This window comes from Nannobrachium achirus, assembly GCF_963921795.1.
Source record: "Nannobrachium achirus genome assembly, chromosome: 12".
NCBI lineage: Eukaryota > Metazoa > Chordata > Actinopteri > Myctophiformes > Myctophidae > Nannobrachium > Nannobrachium achirus.
Window position 1 is genome coordinate 64,759,471 of NC_137832.1, and position 21,237 is coordinate 64,780,707.

General features: G+C 44.9%; 1 protein-coding gene across 1 annotated transcript in view; it reads right to left on the reverse strand.

Annotated features, from left to right (window-relative positions):
* Positions 1 to 21,237, reverse strand: part of adgrv1 (adhesion G protein-coupled receptor V1) — a gene marked incomplete at both ends in the record, with an annotated part of 385,866 nt that overhangs the window by 263,097 nt on the left and 101,532 nt on the right. Inside the window, 9 exons of the mRNA XM_080738840.1 lie at positions 20 to 285; positions 1,434 to 1,575; positions 1,777 to 1,915; positions 2,495 to 2,573; positions 15,756 to 15,843; positions 17,172 to 17,338; positions 18,949 to 19,128; positions 20,304 to 20,403; positions 20,768 to 20,898. Of these exons, the coding sequence (XP_080594966.1) occupies positions 20 to 285; positions 1,434 to 1,575; positions 1,777 to 1,915; positions 2,495 to 2,573; positions 15,756 to 15,843; positions 17,172 to 17,338; positions 18,949 to 19,128; positions 20,304 to 20,403; positions 20,768 to 20,898 (1,292 nt within the window). The remainder of the gene's footprint in view (positions 1 to 19; positions 286 to 1,433; positions 1,576 to 1,776; positions 1,916 to 2,494; positions 2,574 to 15,755; positions 15,844 to 17,171; positions 17,339 to 18,948; positions 19,129 to 20,303; positions 20,404 to 20,767; positions 20,899 to 21,237) is intronic.

Consider the following 21,237-nt stretch of genomic DNA (forward strand, 5'->3'; position numbering starts at 1 on the left):
CTCCCCTCCTCCTCCTCACCTTGAAGCGGACTCCGTCCTCCAGGACCACGAAGCCCTGCGCGGGGCGGAGGTCTCCCTCGGCCAGACTGCCGTCGGCTCCGGTGACGGTGAACTGCACGCTGACCGTTCCGAAGGTGCCCTGCTCGGGGGTCCGCACCACGTAGAGCGTGGCTACGCTCTGGCCCAGGCCCACCGTGGACGTGGGCTCCCGCAGCAGGAAGCGATCGCTGCCGTTGAACGCCACCACGCCGTGGCCGTCGTCGCTGGCCAGGATGGTCACCGTCGCTGTACGGGGAGGGGAGGATATCGTCGTTGTCGGGTGAAAACTTTGTATGTCCAAAAAGTTCGTTTTGCATTATCATTTTAAAAATGATTTAAACTAGTGAAAACAGCCGATCTACAAGCACACAACGCCTCGCACCACGAGGCGTTGTGTGCTTGTAGATCTGCTGTTTTCACTACTTTTGTGTGACGGCCTTGTATGATGAAGCAGGGCTTTACTTTGCAAACGAATGTACAAATTTGAAACTTGGAGATACAAGGTTTCCACCCGACAACGACGATATGTATTATTGATGTTAAAGCAGCACTACTTTATGCAAATCTTATTTAACTCTTTCACTACCATCGCCGACTATGCTCGTCAAGTCGTCCGAGGTACAAAACGCCAAAGACGAGTGACTCAATGTTGTGTTTTCACAACATTTAAAAATATTTAAATTTTCATTTAAAAACATTTACTATGTATATACTGTACATCTATACGTTTCTAAAAGTCTCTACACTAAAAGTTTCAACATTTCTAAAATATATACAGTTTCAAACATTGTTTTACAATCATTAAACAGATTTATTGAATCAGTTTACTTTTTTTACTACAACCTCAAAAGAGCTTGTCTACAGTATCAAATAAGACTTGAGTAGTTGGAAGAGGATGGATTCAATTAGGGGGATGAGATTCTGAGACTAGCCTGGTTAATAAACCAGACCACACAACACCGACCCCTGGTGGTAGTGGTGGTGTAGTGTGGTCTGGAACCCATTGATTGAGATTCTATTTCCACCAGCCACCAGAAAGGGTTAGCCAATCAGGGCTGTAGGCTTGGGGCACGTGGTGGGTGGTGGCCTGGTTCAAAACCATTCAGCCAATCAGGCGAGTCTGTGTGTATAAACACAACCCCCTCCACTCTCATTACAGACATCAAACATATCGTAGTCTTTGATGCTTTCATTGACTAACGAGCTATTGACACCCCCCCCCAGAAAAGGAATCTCTCCCTGCAATCCCAGACTCTCTTCCCAAAACGAAGTGTGTGATAGAGGCTGGCACCGCCAGGCAAGGCCCAGACAGACAGAACCATACCCGTGGTGTTGATGCCCAGACAGACAGAACCATACCCGTGGTGTTGATGCCCAGACAGACAGAACCATACCCGTGGTGTTGATGCCCAGCTCCACGCCAGCAGAAGGCCTGGACAGAATGATCTGGAACCTCTCCGCTCCCTCTGGAACGACGTCATCAATGATCTGGACCTCCACAAACTTGTGTCTCTCACCGTCCACGAAATGCAGCATCTGCAGGGGAACGACAGACATAGATATTATGTCAGTGAAAATTCAGCTAAAAGGAGGTGTGTGTGTGTGTGTGTGTGTGTGTGTGTGCGTGCGTGTGCGCGTGTGCGTGCGTGCGTGCGTGCGTGCGTGCGTGCGTGCGTGCGTGTGCGTGCGTGCGTGTGCGTGCGTGCGTGTGCGTGCGTGCGCGTGCGTGTGCCTGACCGTTTCACTGGTGTTGTAGTCCAGGCCTTGCTGAGCCTCCAGGTTCTGAGTGTAGAAGGAGAGCGAGACGTTCCCGTACGTTCCCTTGTTCCTGTAGGCCACCAACGTCAGAGCGCCCATCGACTCGTTCACCTCAAACCTGGCCCAGATCACAACAACATTCTCATCTTAAACTCATCACATACAAACAACCCATTTTGCATCAACTCAAATGCTCTAAAATGTTAATGAAGACGTGAAGATTATAATGTATTCCATAGCTGAGCACTGATGGACAGACATTCAGACAAGGGTGTAAGGGTGATGCTAGGTATGATGTTTATCTGGTATCCTAGTTAGTAGCACTAAAAACTTAAACGTTTTCTATGTACTAAATGTATATGACCATTTACGCTGTTGTTTGTTCAATAGAGTTCAAGTCACTCTGAATAAGAGCGACTAGAACTAAACGCCTAAATTATAGTCTCTGTCATCAGGAAACCTCATCCAAAAGGGTTGCTTTTCAGGATTCTAATTCAAAAATAGCTAAAGTACTGTAGATCGACAAGCTCAAAACGCGTCACTTCGCGCTGTGTTTTGAGCTCTCAGATCTGCTACTTTTGATACTTTTGTTGACACTGTAGAATGATCAAGTAGGGTCGTTAATTTACAACAAAAAACACAAAAAGTCCATATATGGAGATAAGAGGTTTCATTATGAATGTGTGTTCTCTCTTACATGGTGTTTGTCCATTCAATGACTCCTCTGATTCCGTCGTTAGCAGCGATGCTGACCTGAGCCACCAAGCCCTGCGTGTCTGAGGAGAAGACACAGAATACACATCACATTAATACCACCAAGCCCTGTGTGTCTGAGGAGAAGACACAGAATACACATCACATTAATACCACCAAGCCCTGTGTGTCTGAGGAGAAGACAGAATACACATCACATTAATACCACCAAGCCCTGCGTGTCTGAGGAGAACAGAATACACATCACATTAATACCACCAAGCCCTGCGTGTCTGAGGAGAAGACACAGAATACACATCACATTAATACCACCAAGCCCTGTGTGTCTGAGGAGAAGACAGAATACACATCACATTAATACCACCAAGCCCTGTGTGTCTGAGGAGAAGACAGAATACACATCACATTAATACCACCAAGCCCTGTGTGTCTGAGGAGAAGACACAGAATACACATCACATTAATACCACCAAGCCCTGCGTGTCTGAGGAGAAGACACAGAATACACATCACATTAATACCACCAAGCCCTGCGTGTCTGAGGAGAAGACAGAATACACATCACATTAACACCACCAAGCCCTGTGTGTCTGAGGAGAAGACAGAATACACATCACATTAATACCACCAAGCCTTGTGTGTCTGAGGAGAAGACAGAATACACATCACATTAATACCACCAAGCCCTGTGTGTCTGAGGAGAAGACAGAATACACATCACATTAATACCACCAAGCCCTGTGTGTCTGAGGAGAAGACAGAATACACATCACATTAATACCACCAAGCCCTGTGTGTCTGAGGAGAAGACAGAATACACATCACATTAATACCACCAAGCCCTGCGTGTCTGAGGAGAAGACACAGAATACACATCACATTAATACCACCAAGCCCTGCGTGTCTGAGGAGAAGACAGAATACACATCACATTAATACCACCAAGCCCTGTGTGTCTGAGGAGAAGACAGAATACACATCACATTAATACCACCAAGCCCTGTGTGTCTGAGGAGAAGACACAGAATACACATCACATTAATACCACCAAGCCCTGCGTGTCTGAGGAGAAGACAGAATACACATCACATTAATACCACCAAGCCCTGCGTGTCTGAGGAGAAGACACAGAATACACATCACATTAATACCACCAAGCCCTGTGTGTCTGAGGAGAACAGAATACACATCACATTAATACCACCAAGCCCTGTGTGTCTGAGGAGAAGACAGAATACACATCACATTAATACCACCAAGCCCTGTGTGTCTGAGGAGAAGACACAGAATACACATCACATTAATACCACCAAGCCCTGCGTGTCTGAGGAGAAGACAGAATACACATCACATTAATACCACCAAGCCCTGCGTGTCTGAGGAGAAGACACAGAATACACATCACATTAATACCACCAAGCCCTGCGTGTCTGAGGAGAAGACACAGAATACACATCACATTAATACCACCAAGCCCTGCGTGTCTGAGGAGAAGACACAGAATACACATCACATTAATACCACCAAGCCCTGCGTGTCTGAGGAGAAGACAGAATACACATCACATTAATACCACCAAGCCCTGCGTGTCTGAGGAGAAGACACAGAATACACATCACATTAATACCACCAAGCCCTGTGTGTCTGAGGAGAAGACAGAATACACATCACATTAATACCACCAAGCCCTGTGTGTCTGAGGAGAAGACAGAATACACATCACATTAATACCACCAAGCCCTGCGTGTCTGAGGAGAAGACACAGAATACACATCACATTAATACCACCAAGCCCTGTGTGTCTGAGGAGAAGACACAGAATACACATCACATTAATACCACCAAGCCCTGCGTGTCTGAGGAGAAGACACAGAATACACATCACATTAATACCACCAAGCCCTGCGTGTCTGAGGAGAAGACAGAATACACATCACATTAATACCACCAAGCCCTGTGTGTCTGAGGAGAAGACAGAATACACATCACATTAATACCACCAAGCCCTGTGTGTCTGAGGAGAAGACAGAATACACATCACATTAATGCCACCAAGCCCTGTGTGTCTGAGGAGAAGACAGAATACACATCACATTAATACCACCAAGCCCTGTGTGTCTGAGGAGAACAGAATACACATCACATTAATACCACCAAGCCCTGTGTGTCTGAGGAGAACAGAATACACATCACATTAATACCACCAAGCCCTGTGTGTCTGAGGAGAAGACAGAATACACATCACATTAATACCACCAAGCCCTGTGTGTCTGAGGAGAAGACAGAATACACATCACATTAATACCACCAAGCCCTGTGTGTCTGAGGAGAAGACACAGAATACACATCACATTAATACCACCAAGCCCTGCGTGTCTGAGGAGAAGACAGAATACACATCACATTAATACCACCAAGCCCTGCGTGTCTGAGGAGAAGACAGAATACACATCACATTAATACCACCAAGCCCTGTGTGTCTGAGGAGAAGACAGAATACACATCACATTAATACCACCAAGCCCTGTGTGTCTGAGGAGAAGACACAGAATACACATCACATTAATACCACCAAGCCCTGCGTGTCTGAGGAGAAGACAGAATACACATCACATTAATACCACCAAGCCCTGTGTGTCTGAGGAGAAGACAGAATACACATCACATTAATACCACCAAGCCCTGCGTGTCTGAGGAGAAGACAGAATACACATCACATTAATACCACCAAGCCCTGTGTGTCTGAGGAGAAGACAGAATACACATCACATTAATACCACCAAGCCCTGTGTGTCTGAGGAGAAGACAGAATACACATCACATTAATACCACCAAGCCCTGCGTGTCTGAGGAGAAGACAGAATACACATCACATTAATACCACCAAGCCCTGTGTGTCTGAGGAGAAGACACAGAATACACATCACATTAATACCACCAAGCCCTGCGTGTCTGAGGAGAAGACACAGAATACACATCACATTAATACCACCAAGCCCTGTGTGTCTGAGGAGAAGACAGAATACACATCACATTAATACCACCAAGCCCTGTGTGTCTGAGGAGAAGACAGAATACACATCACATTAACACCACCAAGCCCTGTGTGTCTGAGGAGAAGACACAGAATACACATCACATTAAAGGAGCTATAGTCAACTTTTTCTTGAAAAACGGATGCTAAAATAAAAATAATGTTTCGAAAATGTTTTATAAAAAAATAAGCTTCATATATGTGTTTCTATTCAAAAATGACCACAAACAGCGTAAAATAATGATAAAATAATCATTTTGGCCCTTTGTTTACATCCCTTATCAATCCATAGAAGAGGAATGTAAACAAAGTCAGTCTGACAACGGCCAAAATGATTATTTTATCATTATTTTACGCTTTTTGTGGTCACTTTTGAATAGAAACACATATATGAAGCTTAATCTTTTTTTCTAAAATATTTTTGAACCATTTTTATTTTAGCGTCCGTTTTTCAAGAAAAAGTTGACTATAGCTCCTTTAAGTACCATCGTTCCCAAACCTTTCAGGCCATGACCCCCAAAAATAATCCTATTTAAACTGGGGAAGCGCTTAAAATTGGAGGAGTTGAGGCATTACATATAATTTGAAATATATGACATAATATTATAGTTTACATTACTATTTTCAAAATACTTGCCACTTTCTCAGATCATTTTTGACAATGTTTGACAATGTTTTATAGTATAGTATTAGTTTGTTGGTTAATTTTGACATAGTAACGGCCTTATTATGTATTCTTTTATTTTCTGAGAAAAAGGTCTTAAGTCATTCAATTTAGTCACTTTAGATGTCACTTTTCAAAGCGCAGATAACCTGTGTATACACTTAGTTATATTGTACAGTATGTTGGATTGTTAACTGTTGAGTGAGGAAATACATGTTAAACACATTAATCTAAAAAGGTCTTGGAACCTTTGGTCTACCGTGTACTGACAGAGCTCTGTAGCCTTCAGTGAAAGCAACAACTTCTGCGTTACGATGACCACGGAGCAAAGCATCAGCGACCAATAAAGATGACCACGGAGCAAAGCATCAGCGACCAATAAAGATGACCACGGAGCAAAGCATCAGCGACCAATAAAGATGACCACGGAGCAAAGCATCAGCGACCAATAAAGATGACCACGGAGCAAAGCATCAGCGACCAATAAAGATGACCACGGAGCAAAGCATCAGCGACCAATAAAGATGACCACGGAGCAAAGCATCAGCGACCAATAAAGATGACCACGGAGCAAAGCATCAGCGACCAATAAAGATGACCACGGAGCAAAGCATCAGCGACCAATAAAGATGACCACGGAGCAAAGCATCAGCGACCAATAAAGATGACCACGGAGCAAAGCATCAGCGACCAATAAAGATGACCACGGAGCAAAGCATCAGCGACCAATAAAGATGACCACGGAGCAAAGCATCAGCGACCAATAAAGATGACCACGGAGCAAAGCATCAGCGACCAATAAAGATGACCACGGAGCAAAGCATCAGCGACCAATAAAGATGACCACGGAGCAAAGCATCAGCGACCAATAAAGATGACCACGGAGCAAAGCATCAGCGACCAATAAAGATGACCACGGAGCAAAGCATCAGCGACCAATAAAGATGACCACGGAGCAAAGCATCAGCGACCAATAAAGATGACCACGGAGCAAAGCATCAGCGACCAATAAAGATGACCACGGAGCAAAGCATCAGCGACCAATAAAGATGACCACGGAGCAAAGCATCAGCGACCAATAAAGATGACCACGGAGCAAAGCATCAGCGACCAATAAAGATGACCACGGAGCAAAGCATCAGCGACCAATAAAGATGACCACGGAGCAAAGCATCAGCGACCAATAAAGATGACCACGGAGCAAAGCATCAGCGACCAATAAAGATGACCACGGAGCAAAGCATCAGCGACCAATAAAGATGACCACGGAGCAAAGCATCAGCGACCAATAAAGATGACCACGGAGCAAAGCATCAGCGACCAATAAAGATGACCACGGAGCAAAGCATCAGCGACCAATAAAGATGACCACGGAGCAAAGCATCAGCGACCAATAAAGATGACCACGGAGCAAAGCATCAGCGACCAATAAAGATGACCACGGAGCAAAGCATCAGCGACCAATAAAGATGACCACGGAGCAAAGCATCAGCGACCAATAAAGATGACCACGGAGCAAAGCATCAGCGACCAATAAAGATGACCACGGAGCAAAGCATCAGCGACCAATAAAGATGACCACGGAGCAAAGCATCAGCGACCAATAAAGATGACCACGGAGCAAAGCATCAGCGACCAATAAAGATGACCACGGAGCAAAGCATCAGCGACCAATAAAGATGACCACGGAGCAAAGCATCAGCGACCAATAAAGATGACCACGGAGCAAAGCATCAGCGACCAATAAAGATGACCACGGAGCAAAGCATCAGCGACCAATAAAGATGACCACGGAGCAAAGCATCAGCGACCAATAAAGATGACCACGGAGCAAAGCATCAGCGACCAATAAAGATGACCACGGAGCAAAGCATCAGCGACCAATAAAGATGACCACGGAGCAAAGCATCAGCGACCAATAAAGATGACCACGGAGCAAAGCATCAGCGACCAATAAAGATGACCACGGAGCAAAGCATCAGCGACCAATAAAGATGACCACGGAGCAAAGCATCAGCGACCAATAAAGATGACCACGGAGCAAAGCATCAGCGACCAATAAAGATGACCACGGAGCAAAGCATCAGCGACCAATAAAGATGACCACGGAGCAAAGCATCAGCGACCAATAAAGATGACCACGGAGCAAAGCATCAGCGACCAATAAAGATGACCACGGAGCAAAGCATCAGCGACCAATAAAGATGACCACGGAGCAAAGCATCAGCGACCAATAAAGATGACCACGGAGCAAAGCATCAGCGACCAATAAAGATGACCACGGAGCAAAGCATCAGCGACCAATAAAGATGACCACGGAGCAAAGCATCAGCGACCAATAAAGATGACCACGGAGCAAAGCATCAGCGACCAATAAAGATGACCACGGAGCAAAGCATCAGCGACCAATAAAGATGACCACGGAGCAAAGCATCAGCGACCAATAAAGATGACCACGGAGCAAAGCATCAGCGACCAATAAAGATGACCACGGAGCAAAGCATCAGCGACCAATAAAGATGACCACGGAGCAAAGCATCAGCGACCAATAAAGATGACCACGGAGCAAAGCATCAGCGACCAATAAAGATGACCACGGAGCAAAGCATCAGCGACCAATAAAGATGACCACGGAGCAAAGCATCAGCGACCAATAAAGATGACCACGGAGCAAAGCATCAGCGACCAATAAAGATGACCACGGAGCAAAGCATCAGCGACCAATAAAGATGACCACGGAGCAAAGCATCAGCGACCAATAAAGATGACCACGGAGCAAAGCATCAGCGACCAATAAAGATGACCACGGAGCAAAGCATCAGCGACCAATAAAGATGACCACGGAGCAAAGCATCAGCGACCAATAAAGATGACCACGGAGCAAAGCATCAGCGACCAATAAAGATGACCACGGAGCAAAGCATCAGCGACCAATAAAGATGACCACGGAGCAAAGCATCAGCGACCAATAAAGATGACCACGGAGCAAAGCATCAGCGACCAATAAAGATGACCACGGAGCAAAGCATCAGCGACCAATAAAGATGACCACGGAGCAAAGCATCAGCGACCAATAAAGATGACCACGGAGCAAAGCATCAGCGACCAATAAAGATGACCACGGAGCAAAGCATCAGCGACCAATAAAGATGACCACGGAGCAAAGCATCAGCGACCAATAAAGATGACCACGGAGCAAAGCATCAGCGACCAATAAAGATGACCACGGAGCAAAGCATCAGCGACCAATAAAGATGACCACGGAGCAAAGCATCAGCGACCAATAAAGATGACCACGGAGCAAAGCATCAGCGACCAATAAAGATGACCACGGAGCAAAGCATCAGCGACCAATAAAGATGACCACGGAGCAAAGCATCAGCGACCAATAAAGATGACCACGGAGCAAAGCATCAGCGACCAATAAAGATGACCACGGAGCAAAGCATCAGCGACCAATAAAGATGACCACGGAGCAAAGCATCAGCGACCAATAAAGATGACCACGGAGCAAAGCATCAGCGACCAATAAAGATGACCACGGAGCAAAGCATCAGCGACCAATAAAGATGACCACGGAGCAAAGCATCAGCGACCAATAAAGATGACCACGGAGCAAAGCATCAGCGACCAATAAAGATGACCACGGAGCAAAGCATCAGCGACCAATAAAGATGACCACGGAGCAAAGCATCAGCGACCAATAAAGATGACCACGGAGCAAAGCATCAGCGACCAATAAAGATGACCACGGAGCAAAGCATCAGCGACCAATAAAGATGACCACGGAGCAAAGCATCAGCGACCAATAAAGATGACCACGGAGCAAAGCATCAGCGACCAATAAAGATGACCACGGAGCAAAGCATCAGCGACCAATAAAGATGACCACGGAGCAAAGCATCAGCGACCAATAAAGATGACCACGGAGCAAAGCATCAGCGACCAATAAAGATGACCACGGAGCAAAGCATCAGCGACCAATAAAGATGACCACGGAGCAAAGCATCAGCGACCAATAAAGATGACCACGGAGCAAAGCATCAGCGACCAATAAAGATGACCACGGAGCAAAGCATCAGCGACCAATAAAGATGACCACGGAGCAAAGCATCAGCGACCAATAAAGATGACCACGGAGCAAAGCATCAGCGACCAATAAAGATGACCACGGAGCAAAGCATCAGCGACCAATAAAGATGACCACGGAGCAAAGCATCAGCGACCAATAAAGATGACCACGGAGCAAAGCATCAGCGACCAATAAAGATGACCACGGAGCAAAGCATCAGCGACCAATAAAGATGACCACGGAGCAAAGCATCAGCGACCAATAAAGATGACCACGGAGCAAAGCATCAGCGACCAATAAAGATGACCACGGAGCAAAGCATCAGCGACCAATAAAGATGACCACGGAGCAAAGCATCAGCGACCAATAAAGATGACCACGGAGCAAAGCATCAGCGACCAATAAAGATGACCACGGAGCAAAGCATCAGCGACCAATAAAGATGACCACGGAGCAAAGCATCAGCGACCAATAAAGATGACCACGGAGCAAAGCATCAGCGACCAATAAAGATGACCACGGAGCAAAGCATCAGCGACCAATAAAGATGACCACGGAGCAAAGCATCAGCGACCAATAAAGATGACCACGGAGCAAAGCATCAGCGACCAATAAAGATGACCACGGAGCAAAGCATCAGCGACCAATAAAGATGACCACGGAGCAAAGCATCAGCGACCAATAAAGATGACCACGGAGCAAAGCATCAGCGACCAATAAAGATGACCACGGAGCAAAGCATCAGCGACCAATAAAGATGACCACGGAGCAAAGCATCAGCGACCAATAAAGATGACCACGGAGCAAAGCATCAGCGACCAATAAAGATGACCACGGAGCAAAGCATCAGCGACCAATAAAGATGACCACGGAGCAAAGCATCAGCGACCAATAAAGATGACCACGGAGCAAAGCATCAGCGACCAATAAAGATGACCACGGAGCAAAGCATCAGCGACCAATAAAGATGACCACGGAGCAAAGCATCAGCGACCAATAAAGATGACCACGGAGCAAAGCATCAGCGACCAATAAAGATGACCACGGAGCAAAGCATCAGCGACCAATAAAGATGACCACGGAGCAAAGCATCAGCGACCAATAAAGATGACCACGGAGCAAAGCATCAGCGACCAATAAAGATGACCACGGAGCAAAGCATCAGCGACCAATAAAGATGACCACGGAGCAAAGCATCAGCGACCAATAAAGATGACCACGGAGCAAAGCATCAGCGACCAATAAAGATGACCACGGAGCAAAGCATCAGCGACCAATAAAGATGACCACGGAGCAAAGCATCAGCGACCAATAAAGATGACCACGGAGCAAAGCATCAGCGACCAATAAAGATGACCACGGAGCAAAGCATCAGCGACCAATAAAGATGACCACGGAGCAAAGCATCAGCGACCAATAAAGATGACCACGGAGCAAAGCATCAGCGACCAATAAAGATGACCACGGAGCAAAGCATCAGCGACCAATAAAGATGACCACGGAGCAAAGCATCAGCGACCAATAAAGATGACCACGGAGCAAAGCATCAGCGACCAATAAAACCCGGGGGAGCAAAACGTGGAGGATCTGAGTTGTGTCACGGCACATTTGAGCTGAGGATTACAACTTAAGAAGCGATCTCTCCATCCATCCATCCATCCTTCCATCCATCCATCCATCCATCCATCCATCCATCCTTCCATCCATCCATCCATCCATCCATCCATCCATCCATCCATCCTTCCATCCATCCATCCATCCATCCATCCATCCTTCCATCCATCCATCCATCCATCCATCCATCCATCCATCCATCCATCCTTCCATCCATCCATCCATCCATCCATCCATCCATCCTTCCATCCATCCATCCATCCATCCTTCCATCCATCCATCCATCCATCCATCCATCCATCCATCCTTCCATCCATCCATCCATCCATCCATCCATCCATCCATCCATCCATCCATCCATCCTTCCATCCATCCTTCCATCCATCCATCCATCCATCCTTCCATCCATCCATCCATCCATCCATCCATCCTTCCATCCATCCTTCCATCCATCCATCCATCCATCCATCCTTCCATCCATCCATCCATCCATCCATCCATCCTTCCATCCATCCTTCCATCCATCCATCCATCCATCCATCCTTCCATCCATCCATCCATCCATCCATCCATCCATCCATCCTTCCATCCATCCATCCATCCATCCATCCATCCATCCATCCATCCATCCTTCCATCCATCCATCCATCCTTCCATCCATCCATCCATCCATCCATCCATCCATCCATCCTTCCATCCTTCCATCCTTCCATCCATCCATCCTTCCATCCATCCATCCATCCATCCATCCATCCATCCATCCATCCTTCCATCCATCCATCCATCCATCCATCCATCCATCCATCCACCCGCTAAGTGGCTGCTTGGTGGTGGGGAGGCCAAACAGCCAAGTCTTTATGCAGTGGTGGAAAAAGTATTCACCGTTTTTACTTGAGAAAAAGTATCAATACTTCAATGTAGAAATACCCTGTTTTACAATTAAAAGTCTGTTAGAGAGCCCACACACCAAAATACCTATGAGAGTGGATTCCGTATTACGCCAATGCATTTCAATGAGGATTGAGCATTTTTTGCAGAAATCCTCTACTGGCATGAAACCTCTCCATTCTCATTGAAATGCATTGGCAGAATGCGGATTCCACTCCAGGTATTTTGGTGTGTTCACCCTTAATCAAAATTGACTTGAGTAAAAGTACAAAAGTATACTGTAGGCATCAGAATATATTTAAAGTACTAAAATTGTGCAGAATCCCATTTCACAAGTTCAAATTCTGTAAAGAATCTTTTGAAAATAGACTATCTACAACAAGCTCACAATGTGACCGCGATGCATAATAAGCTTCTACAATAGATCTACTAATTTCAAATGGCCAAACATATAATGTGTATACGACTGAAGTGTTTATTGTGTTTTGTCATAAAAAAATCTAAATCTACAAAGTAACTAATAACTAAAAAAAAACAATTGTAGTGGAGTAAAAGTACAATATTTGCCTCAGAGATGTAGGGGAGTAGAAGTGAAAGCACTGAAAATTGGAAATAGTAAAGTACAAATACCACAACATTGTACAACTCAAATACAGTACTTGAGTAAATGTACTTTGTTACTTTACACCACTGTCTTAATGTTATGTTGGGGGTGGACTGATTTACAAGCCCCCTGGTGGCTCCGTTTCAAAACTCTTTCACTCTTTACGACGGCCAAGACATCGGAGGGGGGGGGGGGGCTGGCCGGCTTCAGGGTTTAGTTTGGCTCTCCATCTCCCCTGGCCCGCCGCACCGCAGCGCAGCGCAGCGCAGAGCACTACTGCTCATTCAGCGGCCTCACCAAATCCCCGGGCTTCCTCAATCATGGACAGCATCAATCTTACCATCCAAACCACATAATGACTGCTGCCAGAGCATGGGGGGGGGGGGGGGGGGAGAGAGAGAGAGAGAGAGAGAGAGAGAGAGAGAGAGAGAGAGAGAGACTGGCTGTTTACAGAGAGTCTCCGGGCAGAAGGCCCTGTAGTTGCCAGTTCTTGCCATGTCCGCTTATTATAAGGGACTTTGGGCTTGTTTTTCTGTCAATAATATTGGTAGGGTTTGTTTCTAAAGTGTAGTTTCTTATTTGGGCTTTTCCTCCAACATGTTGTTTAAAAACCAGTGGTTCTCAAACATGTTCATGTCAAGCAGCCCCAACATTAATTAATATGTAATTGTCTGCGTATTCGCATCAGAAAACATTTCAAACCACATTTCTGTTGTTAAAGTGCTTCAAAAATATTTAAACTGTGTCTCTTTTCCCAAAGAAAATAGCCGATCTACAGCTCACAAAGCACTGCGAGCTATTTTCAAAAAGCCAATGCTACAAAAGTGCTCATGTGTTAGTAGTAAATCCGGTTACTTATTTCTCTCGCAAGAAATCTGGCAACGCTGCCCTGTAGTATTCTGAGAGTGCTTTCATTCTGTCCACTCATGGCTTTCTAAACTTACCCTCCATTCACAAATTGGGCTGCGGTTTTTTGGATTACGCAAAAAAAAAGAAAAAAAAGAAGGGGATGTAGTAAGGAAGACGTTTCATAATACGTTCTGACATCCAGCGATGTTATTTTGAGTTGAATGCACAGTGTGTGAGTGTTCAGTATGTATAACCTACGACACGGCATTTCCAGGCAAGGCACACAACACCAGCAAGGAGATGTTGTTCTGTTTAAATACACAGTACATGACCTGCACTCGTCAAACAAAGACACACAGCGTGAGAATTGAAAGGACAAGAGTCGAGAGACGGGGATTTCACAGAACATTAAATACAGTATGTTGGTGGAATGACAAAATAAAACATGTTTTAATTGCTGTTGCTATGAAAAGCCTGGATGTAGCCCAGATGTCTCCCAGTGATTGATTAGGAGATGTTGTATAATATAATATACATCTCTGTAATCAATCACTGACTGGCTGCATATATTAAAGCATATCGTACCGGTAGCTGTCGGGCAAAAACCTCTTATCTCCATATTCTAACTCTTTGTGTTTTCAAAAATTAACGGCCCCTTCTTGAGCGTCTTGAGCGCTTCTACAGCGTCACACAGAAGCATCAAACGTAGCAGATCTACAAGCGTGACTCGAAGCTACACGTTTTTGAGAGTGTAGATCTGCTACTTTTAATGCTTTTGTATTTGAATCCTGAAAAAATAAGGGTTTTGGACATAAAAGGTTTCTACCCCAACAGAGATGATATTATGCATGCACCTCTCCAGGCTACAGACGCAGCCTTATGTTTTATGTTACATACAAACTTTCATAAACATCGCTGTCATTTGGTATGACAGGTATTACAGTAGATGGCCATAATCATCAGACTACCTCCTGGCTATTTAAATTGCCTTTTTAATTGTAAAACAAATAGTTATTACCTTAATACCTTCCTTCCATTGTAATTTGTGTTCTGCTTTTGTTTTTGTTTTTTTAGGTCAGTTTTGAATGTGGATAGGGAATGGAGAAGTTTGGTGGCTGATGGTAGAACACATACATGTAAAGTGTCTTGTCCTTGTACTTCGTTTTTTGTTCGTTTTTTACACACTTCATTTTAACGGTTTTTCCTTTTGTCCTTGTGTTTCAGGCAAAATGAGCTATGGTGTCAGCCACGGTCAGAAATGTGGTTATTTTCTCGCATTTGTTTTGTATTATCATGGATCTCCTTTTAGTAGACCTTGTACCAGTGAACTGTACCGTCATGAAACTGTACCTTTTCCTATGCAAACTTCTAATAAAGTCTTCAATCAAACCTATGAAATCTTTATGTTACAACAAAATTTACCGGAATAAACGACCCTAAACTAAAGGTTTCAGACACAGTACCTAGTACAGGAGTGGTTAAACTAGCCTAAACTAAAGGTTCAGGACACAGTACCTACCTAGCACAGGAGCGGATGCCAGGGTTGTGACGAGCACTGCTGATGTGATGTTGACCAAGAAGAACTCCTGTAACTCTGGGATGTCATCCTGGAAAACAACAGAGAAGGGAAATCAACAGGAATTCAAACTGGTGCATACAGGTTGAGATGATAGTAGTAAGCAGTCAGATTGGTTTGAGCAAAAAAATATATATATTTTATTGTCTCCACAGGCCGATGTTCTCTCCCCTGTCTGTCTGTCCGTCCATCCATCTGTTCTGTGTTGTCTACGAACAGCTAATGTCCGGCTCCGTTGAACAGATTGCTTAGTTGAAAATCTCAAAAGTGTTCACTTTTGAGGTTTAGACCAGGGGTCCAACGTTTTCAGCTCAAGGACCCCTTAGCTGAGAGAGAGATGAAGCAGGGACCCCTTAGCTGAGAGAGAGATGAAGCAGGGACCCCTTAGCTGAGAGAGAGATGAAGCAGGGACCCCTTAGCTGAGAGAGAGATGAAGCAGGGACCCCCACTACATATTGCATACAATTGTGTTACAGATTCAACTTTTTCCTAGATTTCATAGATAGCTTCATAGACTTGTTTATAATATGATGGATTCACGTTGAAATTGAAGTGTACCGTATTTGTAGACATTTAACAACTCAAACCCTCAATACATAGTAAACTTGTACTTGGTCTCACAGTGTTGTGAGTTGTAAATCGGTAATCTACACGGCTAAAGTTGTCCTCCACAATAGCGATGCTAGGGTTCAAGCAGTTAATGTAAAACAAATGATCCTATCACACAAAGATGGTAGTGACTCTGAGGACCCCCTAGGGGTCCAGGCAGCGTTCTCTAGAACCTTACATCCAGGATGGACACAGGGATGGACCCCCTAGGGGTCCACCGTTCTCTAGAACCTTACATCCAGGATGGACACAGGGATGGACCCCCTAGGGGTCCACCGTTCTCTAGAACCTTACATCCAGGATGGACACAGGGATGGACCCCCTAGGGGTCCACCGTTCTCTAGAACCTTACATCCAGGATGGACACAGGGATGGACCCCCTAGGGGTCCAGGCAGCGTTCTCTAGAACCTTACATCCAGGATGGACACAGGGATGGACCCCCTAGGGGTCCACCGTTCTCTAGAACCTTACATCCAGGATGGACACAGGGATGGACCCCCTAGGGGTCCACCGTTCTCTAGAACCTTACATCCAGGATGGACACAGGGATGGACCCCCTAGGGGTCCACCGTTCTCTAGAACCTTACATCCAGGATGGACACAGGGATGGACCCCCTAGGGGTCCACCGTTCTCTAGAACCTTACATCCAGGATGGACACAGGGATGGACCCCCTAGGGGTCCTTACATCCAGGATGGACACAGGGATGGACCCCCTAGGGGTCCAGGCAGCGTTCTCTAGAACCTTACATCCAGGATGGACACAGGGATGGCCACAGAGGTCTGTCCAGCCTGCAGCAGCACAAAGCCCGTCCCAGAGATGAAGTCCTGCCCGGGCTCGGCCAGGGCCCCGTCGTCCACCTGGGAAAGGTCCTGGAGGGACCCCTGGAGGACCTCGTAGGTGATGTTCACCACACCTGGACACATGGAGACACATGGAGGAGGTGTTAAAGGCATAGTATGTCACTTTGTTGAGAGTGTGCTATTCCCACCACATCTGAGGAGAGGAGGGGGAGGAGCTTGTGCAAGGACTGTGGTGGCAGAAATGTATAGAGTAACAAATATGTGTATTGTGTACTTGTTCTCCTTCCACTCAATCTCATTGAATGGTTCGTCAACCAGCTTTCACGGTGCACATGCTAATTCAACTCATCTACAGCTGTCAATCTAAACTAGAGCCCGACTGATGCCATATTTTTTGACCGATGCCGATGTTTGCCGATGGTGAGTGCTGGACCACCGATTGCCGATGTTTAACCGATGTTTTGTAATAATATAAAATAATAAAAAATTGCCTACATTTCATAAACTTCTTTCCTTCAAAACCTTTTTTTTTCTTCCTTTTTTTCACCAATGGTCCGGGGACCACCAGTGGTCCTTGAGGGGTTTCCAGGTGGGCCCCAGCAAAATGATGGAGATTTGGTAACCAAATGGACCTTTTATAAGATATTTAACTCATGAGTGTAAAATGAAACCCAAGACAATATATTCTATGTTTTGAGTGGCTAAATGTCATCTAATGGTGGTCTAATAGTACTTATAAAAACGACCGATACATCGGAGAGATAATGACCGATGTCCAATACTGACATCGGGGGCCAAAAACGACCGATATATCGGTCGGGCTCTAATCTTAACAGCTGAGTTCTCCCCCACACTTACTCTCTCACTCTGTCAGCAAATCTGTACTGTGTGTAACTATTTGTATGTTGTCTTTATGTTTAGTACATGTCCTTATAAGACCATGTTTAGAATATCATCTCTGTTGAATGTAAGAACTACTGTACATGAAAATGAGGCAGAGGAGGCCAGGAGGAGCTCCTCAAGGACCTGTAATGCTGATACTCTGTCCAACTTTTTGCCTTTTTGAATAAATCTTTGTCAATCCTTCATCCATGTGGAACATTCATTTTTCTGCTATCACAGGACATGCTGTGATTGGCCAGTAGGCAAACGCTCACGGCAAAACGTTGTGAAATGAAACTCGAGCGGCGCTGAGTCGGCGCAAGCGACCTTCACAAAGTCTGGCACGGCAACGTGCTCGCTTTAGCTCGCTCGGCGGTGCCTCTCGTGGATCAAGGTCGCTTGAGCCACGAGTCACTGTTTGTTTTGGCAGGCCAAAAACATCCGCTTCTACCAAAGAAGAATCTGTGAAAACACCAAAATACAGTCAGATTACAGCGTATTTCTGCAGGTAAACTGCACCACACTACTCCAGTCAATGATGATTGCTAATATAGAGGGAAATGATTGGTTAATTAATAAAGAAAAAAACAAGTTTTTGTTAGACACGTCTGTGTGTTGGTTTTATAAATATCGAACCAATGAAAAGTATTAAGATGAGATTATGAGAAAAATATATATATATATAACTACATTGGATCAATTGTGTATCCCTTTCCTCAACAGTTTTGAACATACAGTAAAAAGGTCTCCACAACGTGCAAACTCAACTCAAAGTTTGCAAGCTGACAAAAAGAACGACAGAATTGCACAGCATGGTACCGCACTTTCGTATTCCACTGACCTGCTGCACCAAACTCCCTGTTGAGGTAGATGTGTACGGTGCGCTGGCGTTCCTCCGTGCTCAGCCTCAGGGAGGAGGGGGCGATGCTCAGCATCCCGTAGGGCTCGTCGCTGGTCTCCACGGTGACCACCGCCTCGCTGCCCTGCACGTCCAGCGCTGCGTGGCCGGTGGCCAGGACGCCTGCGGGGGAAGAGACGTGACGGACAGAGAGAAACGTGTGTGAGACACAAAGGTCTGGAGAGCCTCGTCGCCTCCCACAATTTCCAAAACGCTTCCGTCATATTGATGCTATTTTCAAGAGCCCAAAACATAAATACCAACAGTCTTCATATTGATACTTTAAGTAGATCCTTCATTGACAGAGTTACGGAATATAAATATCTGGGTATTTAGTTGGATGATAAACTTACATTTAAACATCATATTTCAGAACTTACCACCAAACTAAGACAGAAAATTGCCTTTTTATATAGAAACAAAGTCAGCTTCCCAATGATCTGCAGGAAAAGGGTTGTGGAAGCTGTCTTTATGTCAGTATTAGATTATGTGGATGTAATCTATAGAAATGCTGCCCTTACTACCCTTTTACCCCAGTTTACCACTCAGCACTTAGATTTATCACTGGTGAAGGGTGAAGGCTACCACTGTACCCTCTATGAGAGAGTAGTCTGGCCATCCCTTGCTGAGAGAAGAACAAGGCATTGGCACGAGTTTATTTTTTAGGCTATCGATGGGAAGTTACCACCCTATATTACTCTGCTACTTGACTGGGAAAAAATAACTAACCAGACCCGCTCAAGTGACTGGCTTGAACTTAAGGTTCCACCTGTTCATTCTGAACTAGGTAAAACTGCTTTTTGCGTTGATGCTCCCGTTTCATGGAACACACTACAATGCATGCTAAAAATGTATGCTCCAATATCCTATGGTCAATTTAATAACATGCTATTAAATCTCCCTAGCTCAGTCAGTATGCAATTGTTTTTAACCTACTAATTTTCTATGATGTTTCATTCTATTTCCTGTTGTTGCTGTATTTTTGTATATTGTCTTTATTGTCTTTATTGTTGATCTTTGTGTGTGTGTAATCTCGTCAGCATTGCAAATGAGGGTGAACCTCAATGCTCTTTTCGAGAATAAACAAAGGTTTCAATCAATACAGTCTGGAGCAAACGGAAGCTCCGAAAAGGATGAAGTGGAGGAAATGTCTCCCGCTCACTTCCGTTTCTTCTTCACAGTTGTGCAAATGTGTCCCAATATAATTCAAAATAATCGAAGCATACTGTATAATAGCTTGCTGCTTATCAGAAATGGAATATGTTGTGTATATTTAGATTAAATGATTAGTGTATTACCATAAGTACGTATGTTGGACAAGGTGATTTTGTATTCGTCTTTGTCCTCTGGCGTTGCGTCATCACGCAGCTGCAGTGTGATCGTTTCATTCAGCTGTCCCTTTAATGCAAAACACAAACGTACAAATTAAACCAAGACAACATTTTATGATTGTCAGCCAGAGACATACCAATAATATATATATACATATATATATATATATATATATATATATATATATATATATATATATATATATATATATTGTGGTTGTCGGGTGGAAACCTTATATGTCCAAAACCGTTTGCTTTGTATTTATCATTTTTAAAATGATTAAAACTAGTGAAAACAGCCGATCTACGCTCGGCTGTTTTCACTACTTTAGTGCGATGGCCATATGATGAAGCAGTGCTTTACTTTAAAAATGTGAAACTTGGAGATACAAGGTTTCTGCCCGACAGTGACGATATATATTTATGTATACCTGAGTAAAGAAAAGTGTCCCGGCCGTGCGAAGGAAGGTCTTGTCCACCAGGGGGCCTCGGACTGTCCAGTCTACAGTGACGTTGCCCAGACCTGGAGGCGTCCTCATCACTAGCAGGGACAGCCTCTCACCTGCAGCACAGCAGAACACACAACACAACACAACACCACGGTCAAGTCCAAACTGGGGACAAGTTCAACTCATTCATTCAACATTGAAACAAACCGGGTATTAGAACTATAATTTGTATAGTTTCAATGAAGAGATTATTAAAGGGGCCCCACCATGAATTTCAAATTTTTCATTTTTTCCCAGTGTCTCTTCCAGCCCCCCCCCCCCAGCCCCTCCCAGTGTCTCTTCCAGCCCCCCCAAAAAACCCCATTCATAAACTCTAAGACTTGCCTTTCAATTCAGTGATTTTCTGAACGGGCATGTCTGAACGGTACTCTTTTGAAATCGGCCCCTTGCTT